This window comes from Thunnus thynnus, chromosome 19 (genome assembly GCF_963924715.1).
Source record: "Thunnus thynnus chromosome 19, fThuThy2.1, whole genome shotgun sequence".
Taxonomy (NCBI): Eukaryota; Metazoa; Chordata; class Actinopteri; order Scombriformes; family Scombridae; genus Thunnus; species Thunnus thynnus.
In genome coordinates, this window is record NC_089535.1 from 15,830,951 (window position 1) to 15,846,688 (window position 15,738).

Consider the following 15,738-nt stretch of genomic DNA (forward strand, 5'->3'; position numbering starts at 1 on the left):
GTAGTAATCTGGATTACTAATATGCATGCTATGTTAAATTAATATTTCAATAATATTTGTATAATCCCCTGTGACCACTTACTGCTACTTGCTAAACATAATAGCACGTTTATATTCTCGTTTTTAAAATACTAAAACGTTATTGTATTTAAAAATAGAACGGTTTTACGTGTTATCGTTTCTGAGAGAGAAAAAAAAGTTCTTTCAAGAGAAATGATCCAGACCGATCAACTTAATACGCATATTAATCTTTTCCTGTGTGGACTGAGAACATCACCTGTATTTTTCGATAATGACGACATGAAGAGACTTAGGGACAAACTCTGCCATTATACCGTCGGTAGTTTAGGCCTATATGACCGCTAGAGGACAGCAGAGAAAATCATTTAAATGCAGCGTCTCTCTCCAAGGTGCTGAAACATTAAAAAAAATCACTCTCTCTGTCTCTGTCCATGGTGCTGAATGTATCGATAAATCTAATGCACTGTCATCACTACTACTACTGCTTCTACCACTAGCACTATTAATACTTCTATGACTACTGTGAACACAAAATATGCCTTAGCAACTATACAGTACTCCCTAGCAACCACCCAAAATCACCATGATAACCACTTCATCCAGCATACCAGCCACCTTGAAATCACCTGGAACACCATAGCAACCACTTGAGAACCACTTAGTACAACCCTGGCAACCTTGCAGAACACCCTAGCAACCACCTAGTAGCCACCTGGAAATGCCCTGACAACCCTGCCAGAAAGTACATTCAAAGTACTACAGAAACCTCCTAGCAACAGTCTAATGACACCATAGCAACTTAGTCAAATATTGAGAACAATACTTGAAACATCCTAGGAGCCACATAGCAACCACCTAACAGTCCACCAACCACCTACCAACCACCTATAGCAACACCCTAATAAAATCATAATTTTGCTCAGGCCGAAGGCATTTTTCCTCAGACATTTTTACTTTATCTAGTTTGCATGAATCTCAATTTAGCCTATAGATCTAGAAGACTTGTATAGACAAGTGTATACTCATTAAAATGGACTGTAATACTGTGAATTTTACTCATAAGGCATGCTCTGAAGGTGTTTTTTGAAGGCCTGAGAGGTCTGGGGTGATTTCAAGCTTTTTTAAGTTTTCATTATCCAAACTGATTCACAATTAATTATTGGTAAAGAGCCCACTGTGGGTCAGGAAAAACAAAGGGGAAAAAAGAAATGAAAGAAGGGAGAAAGAAAAAATGATTTGGTCATGCAAAGACTTTCATCCCATATAAATCTTCGGTGTTACATTTCCACCCTGCTGGCTTGAATCTTTATTGACAAACCAAAGCAAGAACAGGAACATTTCAGGACTGAAGGCCTGAATTCCTAAAAAGGACGTATTCAGTGTATTATAATAAAAAATACAATAAACCTCAAAAGATTGCTGTGAAGAGATAATTTGGCAGCATCCCTTAAAGAATCTGTACATCTTTCTTCTGTCAGTTTGAGAAGATATTTGGCCAGTGGTTACATGGTTAGATTCTCTGCTTCTATGAAAAAGCGACTGGACAGCTACTTTTCTGTTTTCTATTGATCACTTACTTTGCCATTCTACACTGTATACTAACATTTAATGAATCAGCTGTTACTTACCTCATCAAATTGCTTTTAAGTATTTGCATATTAAAGCCAACCTTTAGTTGGATAATCAACAGATCAAGCCAAGAAGGTAACCAATAACATGAATGTATTTCTATTAAAATCATCTGTATTTTTGCTGTATTTTCAACAGTTATTTCCATCGTTGCTTCATTCCAAGTGATGACGTACAGTAGATACAGTAACTTACTTATGTTACCATGTATTACCCAGTTCAAACACTGGATGTCACTGTTTACCTTTAAGTAACATGGCCTTGATCAGCTCAGCTCACCACCTGGTTTTTATTCCTGCACCTTTCAACCTCCATTGCATTTCCAGAGATTAAGCTGTTACTGTACATCAGTGTAATTTCCAACTTTCTAAATACCTTTTTTACATCCAGCTTCAGGCTACTGCTGCTGCTGTGTGTTTGCTTTAAATTTAGCATCACAAGTCTTGTGGAAAACCACATCTGGGAACATTACTACATGTAAAGTGAGTTTAAAACAGACTTTTGGTGCAATATATACTGTTTTAGAATATGTGCAAATCTTTTAGGACCTTAATTTGGTGTTGAAAACATCTAACACCTGATTAGAAAGATCTCCTTTGCTTGAAGGTCTTCAAGAGAAATTGTTGATAAACTTTAAAAAATGATACTGTTGACATAACAGGAAATGAGACACACACAGAGTCTAAATATTGCAATAAACAGGATTTCGTTGCCCTCTTGTGGAACATTTTCATCATGCTTTGAGAAATAGAGCAATAGATGATTTTACAATCTGCCAAAAAAGGTGTCAGTAACAAAAGACACTAGATAAGAAAATTATATTCATGTTTTTATATGGCAGAAGCTGTTTAACACATTAATTATATGATATCAGGAAAAACTTCATGCTATTCAAGACATCAATATACAGTTTTCAGTAAAAACAAACACAGTTAATCTATACTACAGATGTGCTGTCTTTGCTTCAAAAGCAAAATAAAATTCAACTCAACTTATTATTTTTCTAACTTTCTGCCCTGTTATACAGAGGCCAGATACGTTTCATGTATCTATTTGTCATACAGTAAATAACCTGTTTATATGTAAATAGTCAGTAACTATCCAGGACACTAAAAAATGTTATCCATTGTCAGACATAATCTCCAAAGCCCCATCTTCCAAAGTCACATGGGTGTGCCATGTGAAAAACTGAAGCTGAGTTCATTGATCAGGTTCTATTTAGATGTCCAGCTGATGTTCCTTGTGTAGCTTTCAATGATAAAAACTCAGTCATAGAACTAGACTGTGGAGCTGTGAAATGTATCTTCGGGACACATCTTAGAATATTCAATAGCCTAATATGAATAACAACATCTGACATGTATTTTTTATATAATGAAGACATTAAAACTGCCTGAAATATGAAACAATTGTTACATGAAATTCTAGGTCATGTTTAACCCTTTCCAAGTGCTGTCGAGCAAAAATAATTCCTTATCTACTAAGTCAGCTCTGTATTTAATGACTGAGTTTTAAGGTAATTGTGACATGGTGATGATACATTACAGTATTAGATGTTGTCTCATAGCAGAAAAACAAGCCTGTTATTACAGTGAATCACATTTAGTCAGTTATCCCAAACTAGTTTTTCTTTTTATGCCATGCCACAAAGGTTTTCTACACAACTTGGGCTACATCTGATTGTAGTTTCGAGTTTTGCTCTCTGGTTTCACTTTTCACCATCCTGCTTCTCTTTCATCTGAACAGGTATGACCATCTCATTGGCTGGGTCGTTGATGGATGTCCCGGGGACGGGAGCCTCTACAGACAGGACTCCATCACCAGACAGTGAGGAGCTGATATGCTGTAAGTCCACCCCCTCTGGCAGCCTTAAAGAAATGAAGAGAAAGCGTATCAACAACTAACACAAGCAAATACCTGTCATCTTATACAACTGAGCAGACCAATTTCATTGATGCTTTTATAGTTTTTGACAGTCTCAAATAATCAGATAACATTTTCTATCTTTCAATGAAAACTATTCTTGCTTCAGGATACCTTATCATCTGTGTTCATGTTCATCTTCAACATTTTACTATTTGTTAGCATTAGTAGGACAGTTCACACATAGACATACATAGAAATGATGCTAAATCACCCAGACATCTGAAAATATATGGATTTCAGTTGTCAAAATTCCTCATATTCTCAGAGACGACCTACTTATATTTCCGGGTGAAGCACCTTGAAACCAATCCATGCTCATCCTGCCTTTCTTCATGATTTCCTTGGAATGAAGAACAGAAATGATTACAAAAATTAATCACATGGCATAAAATGGTGAATTTACAACATATTACAATGCTTTTACTCATGTTTCGACACATATTTTTCCTCAAATCTCACTTAAAGCTTTGCCAATCACAGAAGCACGTGCAGCATACCTGCTATTTGCAAATAACCCTCCTTGGTTGTGATTGTAATCTCCTCAGGTGAGAAGTGATTGACGTCCAAGTTAATCTTCCAGCTGTCGTTCCCTGTTCTGATCTCTGACACCCCGCTTGCCAGTTGTCTCAGACCCCTTTGGTCTAACGCTGCAGGGTGCTGACCCCTGAGTGGTGGGAGAATGGGAGTCTGTGTGTACCCTGGCCAGGAGAAAGATGCCAGCCTCCTCTTTGCCCAGTCTAACCAGTCCAGATCACTAGGCTCCAAGAAAGGTGGGAGGCCAAAATCCTGCGCAAAGATGCGGCTCGGCTGTGTCCAGTTTGGGAAATTATCCCAGCTCACATCTCGGCGGAAAATGGGACGGGATAATACTTTATTTTGGTCACCCATGTCCTAAGAAATAAGCTCAGAATGAAGGAAAGGGATGTTGAAGCTGTTGAAGCTACAAAGCCTGAAGCTCCACCCTAACAAACCAATTTAGATTGATGACCAGGATACTAAACAAAAAGGGCAGCTGTATTTTTACTCAGTACTTCTCAAATGCTACCATTAAGTGTGCAGGAGTTCGGAGGAAAAGGCTGCTTTGGCACCTGTAATGCTTCTTTCGCACACTTTATATACCCAGCTGATTCATTTTAACACTTGTCCTGCAGTTAATGTGATCTAAGGGATGAGAATGACTTGGTATGTCATGAGCTGGGGGTGTTACCTCTCCGTTGCCCCGGGACCTGAAGAGGATAATGCAAATTATCTGTATTTATATCTCTCGAGTGTCTATGGCAAGTTGTTGGTGAATGACTCTGAAAGCAGAAAGACGATAGTTTACTGAGCAGTGGCCTCTGCAGTCTTGTCACATACTGGTGTTCTTTGTCCATAGAAATCACAGCCTTGTGTTATGTGAGGGAACAGCACGTACATTCAGAGTCGCACAGGGAGAGTAAACAACAGGGTTACTTCCAGTTCCTAAACACAAGTTTGAAGAAAAAAACTCGAGACCAAACAAACACCATCATGTGATAAGTATGGGGCAGATATTTTAGAATATAGATAATATATTACAACGTTAAAGAAGTATTTACATCCAGGACATAGTGATGGATTGAAAGACTGACGCAGTCGCATGGTGGTGGGGAATTTTACGACAGCTACATCTTCATGAGTGTTATGTTGAACAAATAATGAACCAGGCTTTAGAGGAATAAATCAATTCGCCATTCGCTATCACAGAGGGATGGTATTTATTAATGAGGCAATATCTGTAGTCTTTCCATCTGTGCTCATCCAAAGCAGTAGCTAAAGGTATTAGCCAGATATACTGAGCAATAGAAATAGTCTCAAAAGTAACTATGGTTGGAGCAAGTAAATACATAATACTTATATAACTGAGTGGTGCCATTGCCAAGAAAATAGGCTAATATTGTTAGAAACAACCATGTTAAATGACCTGATTTATTAAAATTACTACTATTATCAAAGCAAAGACCTACATACTGTGAATTATAGGTAATACTAGGTAATAATAATAGCCTACAATATTGGCAAGAGACAATATTTGTGTTATTTCTGAGAATAATAACAATTATTACGTAGTTATAGTTGTAATTATGATGAGTAAGTTACTCCAAAAAAAGACAGAGGCATATTTGCAGTTTCAAGCTTTCAGTTTTATCAGTTAAAACAGGAGCAAGTAGAAGTACAGTAACACGACAAGCCTTATCAGCGTAATTGATGCAACCAGCAATCAGTCAATGTGGTATCTGTTAGCTTCTGTCTCCTGATAACATTTTCCTAACATTTAGTTCTTATGCAAAGCCTTAACTTCTGATAAATAGTAGTTAGGGTGACCCATCACCCATTTTTTTCTCAATTTGCTTAAATTGTTGTAGTTGTTGGAGTCATACAGGAGTTTTACCTTGAGAGGAAGCTACAGAATATTTTACTTGTTTGTCCAACAAGCTGGAAAATGAACCACAATATTCAGCAGCATTTGAGGACAACTCACAAACAATACATACACAGTACGGAGTTCATTTAATATTGTAGTTGTTTTATCTGTATTTTCTGTCAATACACAGGTGTTCTGAAGAACTGATCAAAGATTTTCTTTTTCCTCAGTAGTCCAAACACTTAAAGCTCTCCAGAGAGATTTACTCTATGGCATTAGCATTAATGAGTATTTACATGGGAGCAGGTGGCACTCTGCTCCGCCTTTGACAGGAGTTTTATCAATAACTGTTACTGAATGAATTGACGGTATAGCACTGACAAACCTCAGCAAAGTATTTTTGCTTTACAATCAACTTAAAGCAGTTTTTAGCCCAGAATGGAGTGCAGAGATGGCGGGTGTGGTCCAATGGTGCAAAACAGGACAATGTCCAACACATAGAAGTCAGAAGTTAGTCAATATTTTTTCTGCCATGGAGTGTAGTTACTCTTTAACTGTGCAGGGACTTTTGCTCAAGTTCAACCTTATATGCAGTATTTTAGTCTGGATCATGGCCGGTTTACCAAAATCAGACATCTATTTTGTATTTTTCTATGTTTCATTTGTACACACTTTGTCAAACTGAAATGATGAAATGGTTTAGGCCTTGATGTATCATGTAAGGTGATAATTCTTTTTTTCTGACTGATCATTTTGTCGGTGGATGAAAATATGAATATGAAGAGTTAGACATCAAAGCTACAATTCTGGTTAGCATCCTTCTGACTGCGCAGCTTTCCTGAAATTGGGGAAAAAAACAGTGAGGAGAGAAAATTGACTTTTATTCCAGAGCAGAAAACTACAATACATATCTGTCCAAATTACCTCATACCACGTAAATGGATTAATGGATTTTAGAAATATTATCTTACAGATTAATAACAGATCAGTTGAAGATACTGTACCGCACCTTTTCTGTTTTCTGCAGTGGAGTGTGATTGTTGTTATCATTACAATCAGTGCTGCAGCTCCAATGACTGAACCGGCCACAATTCCTGCGATATTATCTGAAATATGACAAATATGTTTTTAAACCAGAGTTCCTTGCAAAGCAGTTAGTATTGATTAGATAGTATAGATGCAGACAGGAAGAGAGAGCGAGGTATGACATGCAGCAGAGCTCCTAAACAGGAATCATACTGGGAACATTGCAGTTATTTGGCATGAGTCTTTGCCACTAGGTCGCCAGGATTCCCCAAAGTTTGATTCAATTCCATCACACACCATTGTCATACTAAAATTGTTCTTACTACAAGAAAGGTATCAAATTTTTATTTCATGAAGGTGTTCATATTTGTATTTTAGTTCAGGTCTTTTTATGTACTTCTGTCTTTCATGGAAAGCATTTTTTGTGATGCTACTCAACATACTAAACATCTGTAAAGATGGGATTAAAGGACTTTCTCAAACATATGATTAGTATTGTCTTTGACTGCATGTAGTCGTTCCAGTGGAGAGGAACCGAGCAGGAAAAAAGTTCATCCTTGTCATCTGTGAATATTCCACACTATCCTGGGGCCCTCTTTTTAAAATATGTCACCACTATGCAGGTAGCTTAAATGTAGTCTCAGGCCAAGTGTAACGAGTGGATGACCTTCAGCATGACAGCAGAGTTTTTTGGCTAATGCTATCATCGTTTAATTGCCAATACTATAGCAAAACTTGTTGGTAATATACTACGGTTCTAATAAATGTGAGTTTGAAAGAGTTGCTATTACAATTCTGATGAAAATAAGTAGCCTGTAATAGGAATGTTTCTGTTTTGCTGTATTCCCTGTCATTAATTTATTAGATGTTTTCTTATTCTAGGCAACCCAGAGAGGAGATTTAAATATATTAAACCTATAATATTATAAATTATAGGTTTAAGATGAGCCTATATTGTGTTTAACAAAGAGGGAGCCCTCCTGCAGAGTAGGTCAATGGAGTTGTTGCATTGCTAAATTCTGATTTGATACTATGCATTAAATTTGAGTCAGTAGTCTTATAGATTTATATAAAATGACCAGAGTGATTTCTCTTTTCTTTTTTTTTCTTTTTTTTTTTTGCATTTCAACACATCACAGCTGATTTGATGAATCAAATGACACACACACAGACACACACATGCACACTCAAATACAGACACTCACACCACTGTTGATTTGTGAAGCTCAAAATCATCGGACAAAACTGGTTTCATTATTTATTCATACTGGAAGCCACGCAGGTTGTGTCCTCTCCAGACCACTGGGCATTCTCCTGGCATGTGCGCTCTGCTGATCCCTCGAGAGTGAAGCCATCATCACAGGAAAGCCGCACCGTAGCTCCTAGTAAATATGTGGTTCCCTCCTTCTTTCCGTTACTTGGTGGTGCAAGCCAGCCACAGGATATCACTGCAGAGTATAACAATAACTACCACTGTGAAACCAAGTAAATATTACACATGATAAACAATGAAAATGTTTTCAGAGTTTTTTATCGTCTACACTCACCTGGCTTCAGATCCTCCACAAGAGAAATGTGACTCTGGTAAGACACTCTGGTAGCATTTCCCAGCCTTGGACTACGACCTACCAGGATATCATACCTTGCAGAAAATTAGTTATAGTTAGCAAAACTATTTCACTGAAAATGGAAATAACTATTTACTGAATTGTGAGTTTTTTAATTGAATGGACCTACTTCATTCTGAGGTAACCAACATGTCATAAAAGGTTTGTTCTGTATCTGATAATATTCACTTCATTATGATTTTATTATTATTATTATTATGAGTAAAAGTAGTAATGTGTTTCTTCTCATACCTACAGAACTGAGAGCCCTCTCCAGAGCATATCTCAGACGCCTGATTTTCAAGCGGATCTTCTGGGCTCTCGGGGACAGAAAACACTGGAATAAAACTATAGTCATGCCTGTGAGCATAGTAATATGTGTCCAAAAGATGTTCTGAATCATACGTGAATAAGGCAGATTCGTTGGATACAGCCCCTGTAAGACGAAAGAAACACACAGTTACCACTTACCATTAAAAGCACTTAAAAATGTGATATTTCATTAAATGAGCATGGTTTCTTAAATGAAGTCATGTTTACCAAGATTACTTTTACAATTTGCTTCTGCACCCTTTCACACAACAGACAATTTATATATAAAAGTAGGTTCACAACAGAAGAAACCATCACATCAATTTTAAACACCACAGATTCTTATTTCTAATTTCTTACAGCTTGCCCCAAAGTTGAACAGCTCCTCTGGATTGCTCTGATTCTGCACAAGTTCTCCGTTGCTAAGAACAAGGTCGTCTTTGGCGTCACCGTTCATCTTTCCCAACAATCCCAGAGTGGAGCCTTTGAACTCCTCTGGCAGGAGCACAGTGGTTGTCATGGTTCCCTCTCTCAGTCTCACTTCCACCCCGGCACCAGAGGGGAACATCACAGTCACATTTGTAGAAGTCGGAGAAAACACAAACACACCTAAAAGAGAGATTTGGTGTGAATAATTATAGTTCTGGTAGTTTTAACAAGATGATAACAAGAACTCACTGTGAGCAATGGGGTCCTACATGAACACACAATATTGTGTACAATATGTGTACTCTATTGCAAGTTAAAGTACTGCATTCATTAATTGATGGAATAACTGCATGTGTAAGCAGAATTTTGATGTTGTAAAACTTTGGTTTTGTCATCAAAATTTCATTACAACTAGTAATCAAAGACTTCATCATGTGCTGCAAGGTAAATCAGCGTCTCACCATCGAGGTCCATCCAGGTCTGCTCAGTAAAAGAGAGAGCTTTTTGATTCCGCAGCACTTCAAGGCCATTGTGACCGTTGACCAGCCGCACCTCCACAACATCAGAGGCCACCTCTCTCATGGCTACAGCCGACAACTTTGTTGCTTTTATCGTTCCTATGAGCGAAAGAATCAAATCAATGACACAGAGAAAAGGAATTGTTGTAACAGTTCATTACAATAATTTCTGCATGTGCAGTACTATCTAGGGATATCTGTTATCTTTCTTTAGTTGTAGCACTTTGTTGATCACTTTTGTGAAAGACAGAAAGCTCAGTGCCTTCAGTAGCTCACCATTCACAGGCTCTGTTCTGCCTTGGATTATCAGCTGTTTCACTGCCGACCGTACCAAAGTGTATTCCCCTTTGCCATTGAAGGAGTAGCTGACACCATCAAATGTTATGAAGTGTGGGTCTCCAAACACCACAGCTGGCGATACACATTAAAAACGTAATGATTATAACAATTTTATATAATATAATACAATAATATAACACATAAACTGTACCATAGTTTAGAATAATTGACCCACCTGAGCTGGGTGACTCGTAACGCCTGCAGTCACTGGAGGGCCGATGTTTGAAGTAGTAGTGGCAGTTGTCAGACCAGAGGCAGCAGTAGTAGAAGCTGAGGACGTCATACACCCAGTGGGACTCTCCAGGAACTCGAGGGGGTTTCCTGTAGGGAGGTGAGCCCCAGTCGTGTGCTCGGTCTGGAGTGCTCCCCCCGATTGAGTCTGCTGTCAAGATCTGAGCACCGGTGCTGTCATAGCAACACTGCTGCCCTGCTCCATACTTAGGACTGGTGGTACATTTACAAAGTATTGTCAGTTGAAACAGTGGACTCTGTTGTAGCTGAAAATATGATATAAATTCACAAAAAAAGCATATTTATTCATTTAAAATAGGGTTATAAGTTGTTGCTAATGACTATTAGTGGTCTAGCAGTCTGACATGGGCAGGCTGTACTAGTTGCACACATCAGTTTTTTATATTTAATGTATTGCAGCGTAGTTAGTATTTAGTATAAAGTAGTTAGTATATTGCCAAGCAATGGATAACAATAACATTTCCATCAGGATACTTTGATATACTGTGTTATTTAAGTATGAATGTACCGTAATAACTGAGTATGGTTTTTGTCTCAACAAAAGAGAGCTCCTTTAATCAGTACACATAGTATAATGCTAATATCCAAGGTGCCATAATCCAAGGACATTCATATAAAGCACTATCAAAGAGTTTAACCGAAGTATGTGCTAACATGCAAATGAGCACGAGGAGGGAATTTCCTACTATTTACTTTCAGGATAAGGTAGGGGGGGCAGGGTGCGGGCATGTAATTGGGATTTATGATAAGAATAAAGATGTAGATAGGTGGCCAAAAGGTGACAAAGTGCAATATACTGTAAGAACAATAGTTTCCTTTTTATGACTAAAATTGGCTAAAATATTCCGTAAAATCTGCATGACACATAAGTTTTACTTAGGTGGAATTTGCAAAATGCTAACCTATCTGTCAGTTTAGCATTATGATACGTCAACAAAATATATATTAAATTCATAAAGTTGTCAGACGCAAATGTTTCATGAGCAAATATTCATGACATATGCTAGATAAATTAGTAGAGCACTGGAAAGTCAGCTTCATAAAATGCAGATCTTATATTTTTGTTTTGCTCATATAAAGTGAGTACTGTATACATACTACTCCATATTAATCTTGACAGCAGATACTGGAGGTTGCCTCTCTTTGCTCAATGTCACAGATTCAGCCAAACTATAAGCTGCAACTATTTACACATAACTACACATACATTTATTGCTGACACTGAAATTTGCACTATATAGGCATAGTCTACAAAATATGTGAAGATATGTTGCTGATGTATTGCAAATGGCGTCGATGTTTAAAAATGTGAATATAATGTTGTTACACAACACTTACAGCATGTTAACAGAGTTGTCTGGACTCACCTGGCTTGTATAGCCCTCACACAGTGAACACTGCCAGGATGGTAGGTGCACACACTCCCTTTCTCTATATCACAGCCATAGTCAGTCTGAGGGGAGAGATACGACGTCTTTAGCAGCCTAGTATTTGCTTCTCTTTGTTCATGTATAGTATTAACTCCAGTTCAGAGGCATAATTGTGATAAGGAAATTTGCTTGTCAACAATTTGACCACAGTTAGTAAGCAAATACTTCACAGTGAACCCTTCATAATACACTAATCCACTAGCTGCAGACATGCAATACAAACGCTGTATTTGACACTCACCCGCCATTGAATTGAGGCAATAAGATATATTATGACACTTGTTCCGCTTGCAAAAACTGTGTGTAAATGCTATAATCAGGGGAGACCTCTCCTTGACTTTGAATAGATAAGCGGCGAGGATTAGCAAAACGCTACAGCCACTGCCAACTTCAATAAACACATAAAATAATTCCAAACTTTTATCTAGAAAGCACATAAAATAAATTTTATAAACTGTGATGACATCTCTGTTCTGTTCATTTAAGACATTACATTTAAGCTTTATATTATTTTTAAAATGAAGTTATCATTCTCTGTTTAAGCCTTTGCCTGAGTCATTAATCTGTAAACTAAAGGTACAAGGTGTGTACTTCTCAATACAGGATTGGATCCCACATGAGACTCTCCATGTGCCTCTTTCAGCCCACACACAAAAATGCAGACACACCTCTGCTTTGTCATTCTTTGTCATTAAACATTTACTTCAAGGCTGTCTCAAGTGAATGCAGCTTAATCTAAATGAGTGACTCTTCACACTTACATGAAACCTCCCTGTATCTGCTCTCGCTTGAGCCAGAGTGCAGGGGCAGTCTATGATCTCACTGAGGAAGTTGGGCAGCTGATTTTCCAGCTGGTCCCATGCTAAACATTTGTCCAGGGCCCAAACCATTGAGTTGTCCCTGAACTTCTGCTCCAGATGCCAGGCTAGAGCGTGATCCTCTGTCCACGCAGCTTGTACATTCCTAAATGAAACATGAGACAAAAAGTAGTAGCTGTAACTTTTTGTACATATTAATTTTACATTTTTACATGAGTTTTTCCATCATGGTGAAGTAGATTGTTCAGGCATAGATTATCATTTTGTATTATCATTGATTTTTAGAGGATTTGTGGGAAACCATAATTGAATAGCAAGAATAATCATCTTTCAAATGCTTTCTCTATATTACAGGAAGCATTTGTACATACCATATGCCATCAGGGTAGGCGCTGGAGCTGACACGTAGGGCGCCAAGCTCCCAGCTTGAAAAGCCGTTCTCTGCTGGTTTGGGTAAAAAGCTAAAGGAACCGTTGTTTGGGTGATCCTTTGCAAGTGAGTACAGATACTTCCACTCGCCCTGCCAAGAGTTTGAATACGGCTCCCCTGCAAGGAAATATTTATAGAATTCAGTGTTTACCCCAATTAACAGATTCATGTGATCTCAAAAGTGTATGTACAGGTGTACTTACCTGTCTCTCTGTATCCCCAGAGCTCTATATTGACCTTCTCCCCTCTGACCAAAGAGGTATTCCAAGTCATCCCAAGAGTGCCTCCAACACCCGGTGTACCATAGTACTGCCATTTTGTTGAGTTGTCCAGAATCGCCTTGAACTTAGCATCGAACTTGCCAGTGTGTACTATTGCAAGACATTTGAATCAAATAAATCATATATTAATGTAGTTTCACCACCAAATTGAAGAAAATGGTATATTATTAACAAATCCTTCTTGGTTAATGATCTGATCTTTGAAAAGAATTTGCACTGTATGTTTTTAGTTTAGAACTGGTCAAACAGCACTACTGGTGTAGCAACACTGATAAAGGCTTAACCTCCAAACTATAATTTCTATCAGTCAGTCAGACAAAATAGGAAAGGAGGAGGGATTTCAACCATTTTCTCTACACAGTTTGTGTGTGATGACATTGACTTGGGTGAATTTACGTCATTTGAATATCTCAAAGCAGAATTATCAGTACTTATCATTACATTATATCGACCACCAGGATATTCATCACTATTCCTATTCCTTTATTTTATCTTTTATCAAAATGCTTTATTTTCCCTCTTATGTACATTTACATGTTTTTATGTTCATTTTATGTCTTTATGTCTTTCTTGATGTGAAACACTTGGTACATTTAATTTCTTTTGTTGTAAAGAACTTTGAGCTACAATTTTTTGTATGAAAGGTGCTATACAGATACAGTTATTATTATTATTATTATTGTTATTGATAGCTAAGAAATTGTTTTGACCACCCTCGTACTGTAAGAATAAGTGATATAAAGGATTATTGTACCCGATAGCCAGGCTCCAACTCTACTGAAAGTTGTGCCATTATCTGAGGAGATGTGCAGAGGAACCCATCCAGTTTGATACAGTAGTGGGGAGATACAGTGACCTCGACCGTTTTCATCCACATACCCCATAGTATTGGTATCATTGTTGAACCTGCCATTGTAAAAAAAAAAAAAAAAAGATAAGTACTTCAACTGTATAATGTTGAAACAAGTGTTATACTTGAGTGTTTAACACTTCTTTCTTAACCTTGGAAACGGTAGTTTAACAAAAAAAAGAAGACCACAAGATGCTGCTGTAAGTTCAAAAGCTAGAAAAGTTGAAATGGACCATGAAGGTTTTTGTTTTTTTTGTCAAGTGTTACAAATGAGCCAGTGTATTTCTCTTAAACACCATCAATCAATCAAATGTATAACCAGGTCCGGTTTAGGAACCTGTAAGCACTGAGGTGTAAAAGCAAGTCTTACCTGCATACAATGTGGGAGCTTTTATTGAAACTCGCATCAAGGATAACAAAATCTGCCCCACCAAAAATGGACCCAGAATATGGAAAGATTTCAACACAGAAGTCTTTATAGTCGACACAGCAGTTCTTCAGAGATGTGCATGTTGAGTGGCACGAACATGAATCTAATTTTTCCCCACAGTTTCCCTCACATGTCTGTCCTGTTAGAAAAAAAGGATAGAATATACAATAATTGAAAGATAAAAAATGTACAAAATGTTACAGTTTATGATGAATGCAAATATTTTAAGCTATTTAATTTGCAAATTAATACATTTCATTATTCTGTCTTTAAAATATAAAAAGATAATTGAAATTTAAATATACTTTTTACTTTTTGTCATTCAATTTACTGTCTTTATGTCTTTATTTTATGTTCCGCCTCACAATTCACTTGTCTCTTAACATTTACAATCTGTTTAGTGCTTTGATTTAAAGACTATTTCCTGCAACCTTAGTTAACTGTTAACTTCTGGATTCATTCTTAGTGCATCTCTGTTCTACACACATAGAAATTACGTTGATCCTCTCGTCTAGCTAGAGGCAGAAAACAAGGATATTTCTCAAAATGTCAAAGATGGTTTACAATGCATGTTAAATTTATACTCATTTTCATAACGTTTTTGTTCAAGATTATATTTAGAAGTGTGCAGGTACTTACCTAATGTGCTGCAGATAGATGAAACCAGCAGGACAAATATTACTGCTGTGAATCTTTCCATCATGACAGAGTGTACGTTTCACACGCTTAGCTGCTTCTACAACTATCACGAGTAGATATACTCAGCATTTTTTGAAACCTTGGCCCTTTGATCACAGGCTTTTACAAGCATCTGTTTAATCATCAACCAGACGTCATTAGGGTAACAATCTTTTATTTACCCTCACATGATCACCTTTGACCTTTGAGTTTGTTAGTGTAGATTGTATATCAGAACCTCATCCTGGCTCATACTTATCACATTTAGACACAAATCCAATTTATCAAGACACTACTTTTGGAGATAACAGCTCAATAAAACATATTGTATCAGTGTACAATAATATAAAACTAATATGCTAGGCAAGCATGTACTTTAG

General features: G+C 37.3%; 2 protein-coding genes across 2 annotated transcripts; both read right to left on the minus strand.

Annotated features, from left to right (window-relative positions):
* Window positions 1–2,504: 2,504 nt before the first annotated feature.
* LOC137170755 (heat shock protein beta-1-like) lies at window positions 2,505–5,072 on the minus strand. Its single transcript, XM_067574319.1, has 3 exons — window positions 4,074–5,072; window positions 3,853–3,916; window positions 2,505–3,518 (listed from the first exon to the last, which is right to left on the minus strand). The coding sequence occupies exons 1-3, from the start codon at window positions 4,462–4,464 to the stop codon at window positions 3,359–3,361; spliced, it is 615 nt and encodes a 204-aa protein (XP_067430420.1). The 5' UTR covers window positions 4,465–5,072; the 3' UTR covers window positions 2,505–3,358.
* Window positions 5,073–5,716: 644 nt separating this feature from the next.
* LOC137171082 (sushi domain-containing protein 2-like) lies at window positions 5,717–15,441 on the minus strand. Its single transcript, XM_067574832.1, has 16 exons — window positions 15,320–15,441; window positions 14,621–14,819; window positions 14,155–14,306; window positions 13,323–13,490; window positions 13,062–13,236; window positions 12,634–12,835; window positions 11,810–11,895; window positions 10,366–10,634; window positions 10,128–10,262; window positions 9,795–9,950; window positions 9,265–9,513; window positions 8,845–9,028; window positions 8,533–8,627; window positions 8,254–8,433; window positions 6,969–7,065; window positions 5,717–6,797 (listed from the first exon to the last, which is right to left on the minus strand). The coding sequence occupies exons 1-16, from the start codon at window positions 15,381–15,383 to the stop codon at window positions 6,770–6,772; spliced, it is 2,439 nt and encodes an 812-aa protein (XP_067430933.1). The 5' UTR covers window positions 15,384–15,441; the 3' UTR covers window positions 5,717–6,769.
* Window positions 15,442–15,738: the final 297 nt, after the last annotated feature.

Bases quoted from the DNA above. Each gene is read 5' to 3' on its own strand.
- LOC137170755 (XM_067574319.1), bottom strand. From the start codon at position 4,464: ATGGGTGACCAAAATAAAGTATTATCCCGTCCCATTTTCCGCCGAGAT. The intron at 3,917-4,073 runs GTATGCTGCACG...CTTCATTCCAAG, and splicing joins GGGTTATTTGCAAATAGCAG to GAAATCATGAAGAAAGGCAG. The intron at 3,519-3,852 runs GTAGGTCGTCTC...CATTTCTTTAAG, and splicing joins TGCTTCACCCGGAAATATAA to GCTGCCAGAGGGGGTGGACT.
- LOC137171082 (XM_067574832.1), bottom strand. From the start codon at position 15,383: ATGATGGAAAGATTCACAGCAGTAATATTTGTCCTGCTGGTTTCATCT. The intron at 9,514-9,794 runs GTGAGACGCTGA...TCTCTCTTTTAG, and splicing joins GACCTGGATGGACCTCGATG to GTGTGTTTGTGTTTTCTCCG. The intron at 6,798-6,968 runs GTGCGGTACAGT...CCCCAATTTCAG, and splicing joins CACTGCAGAAAACAGAAAAG to GAAAGCTGCGCAGTCAGAAG.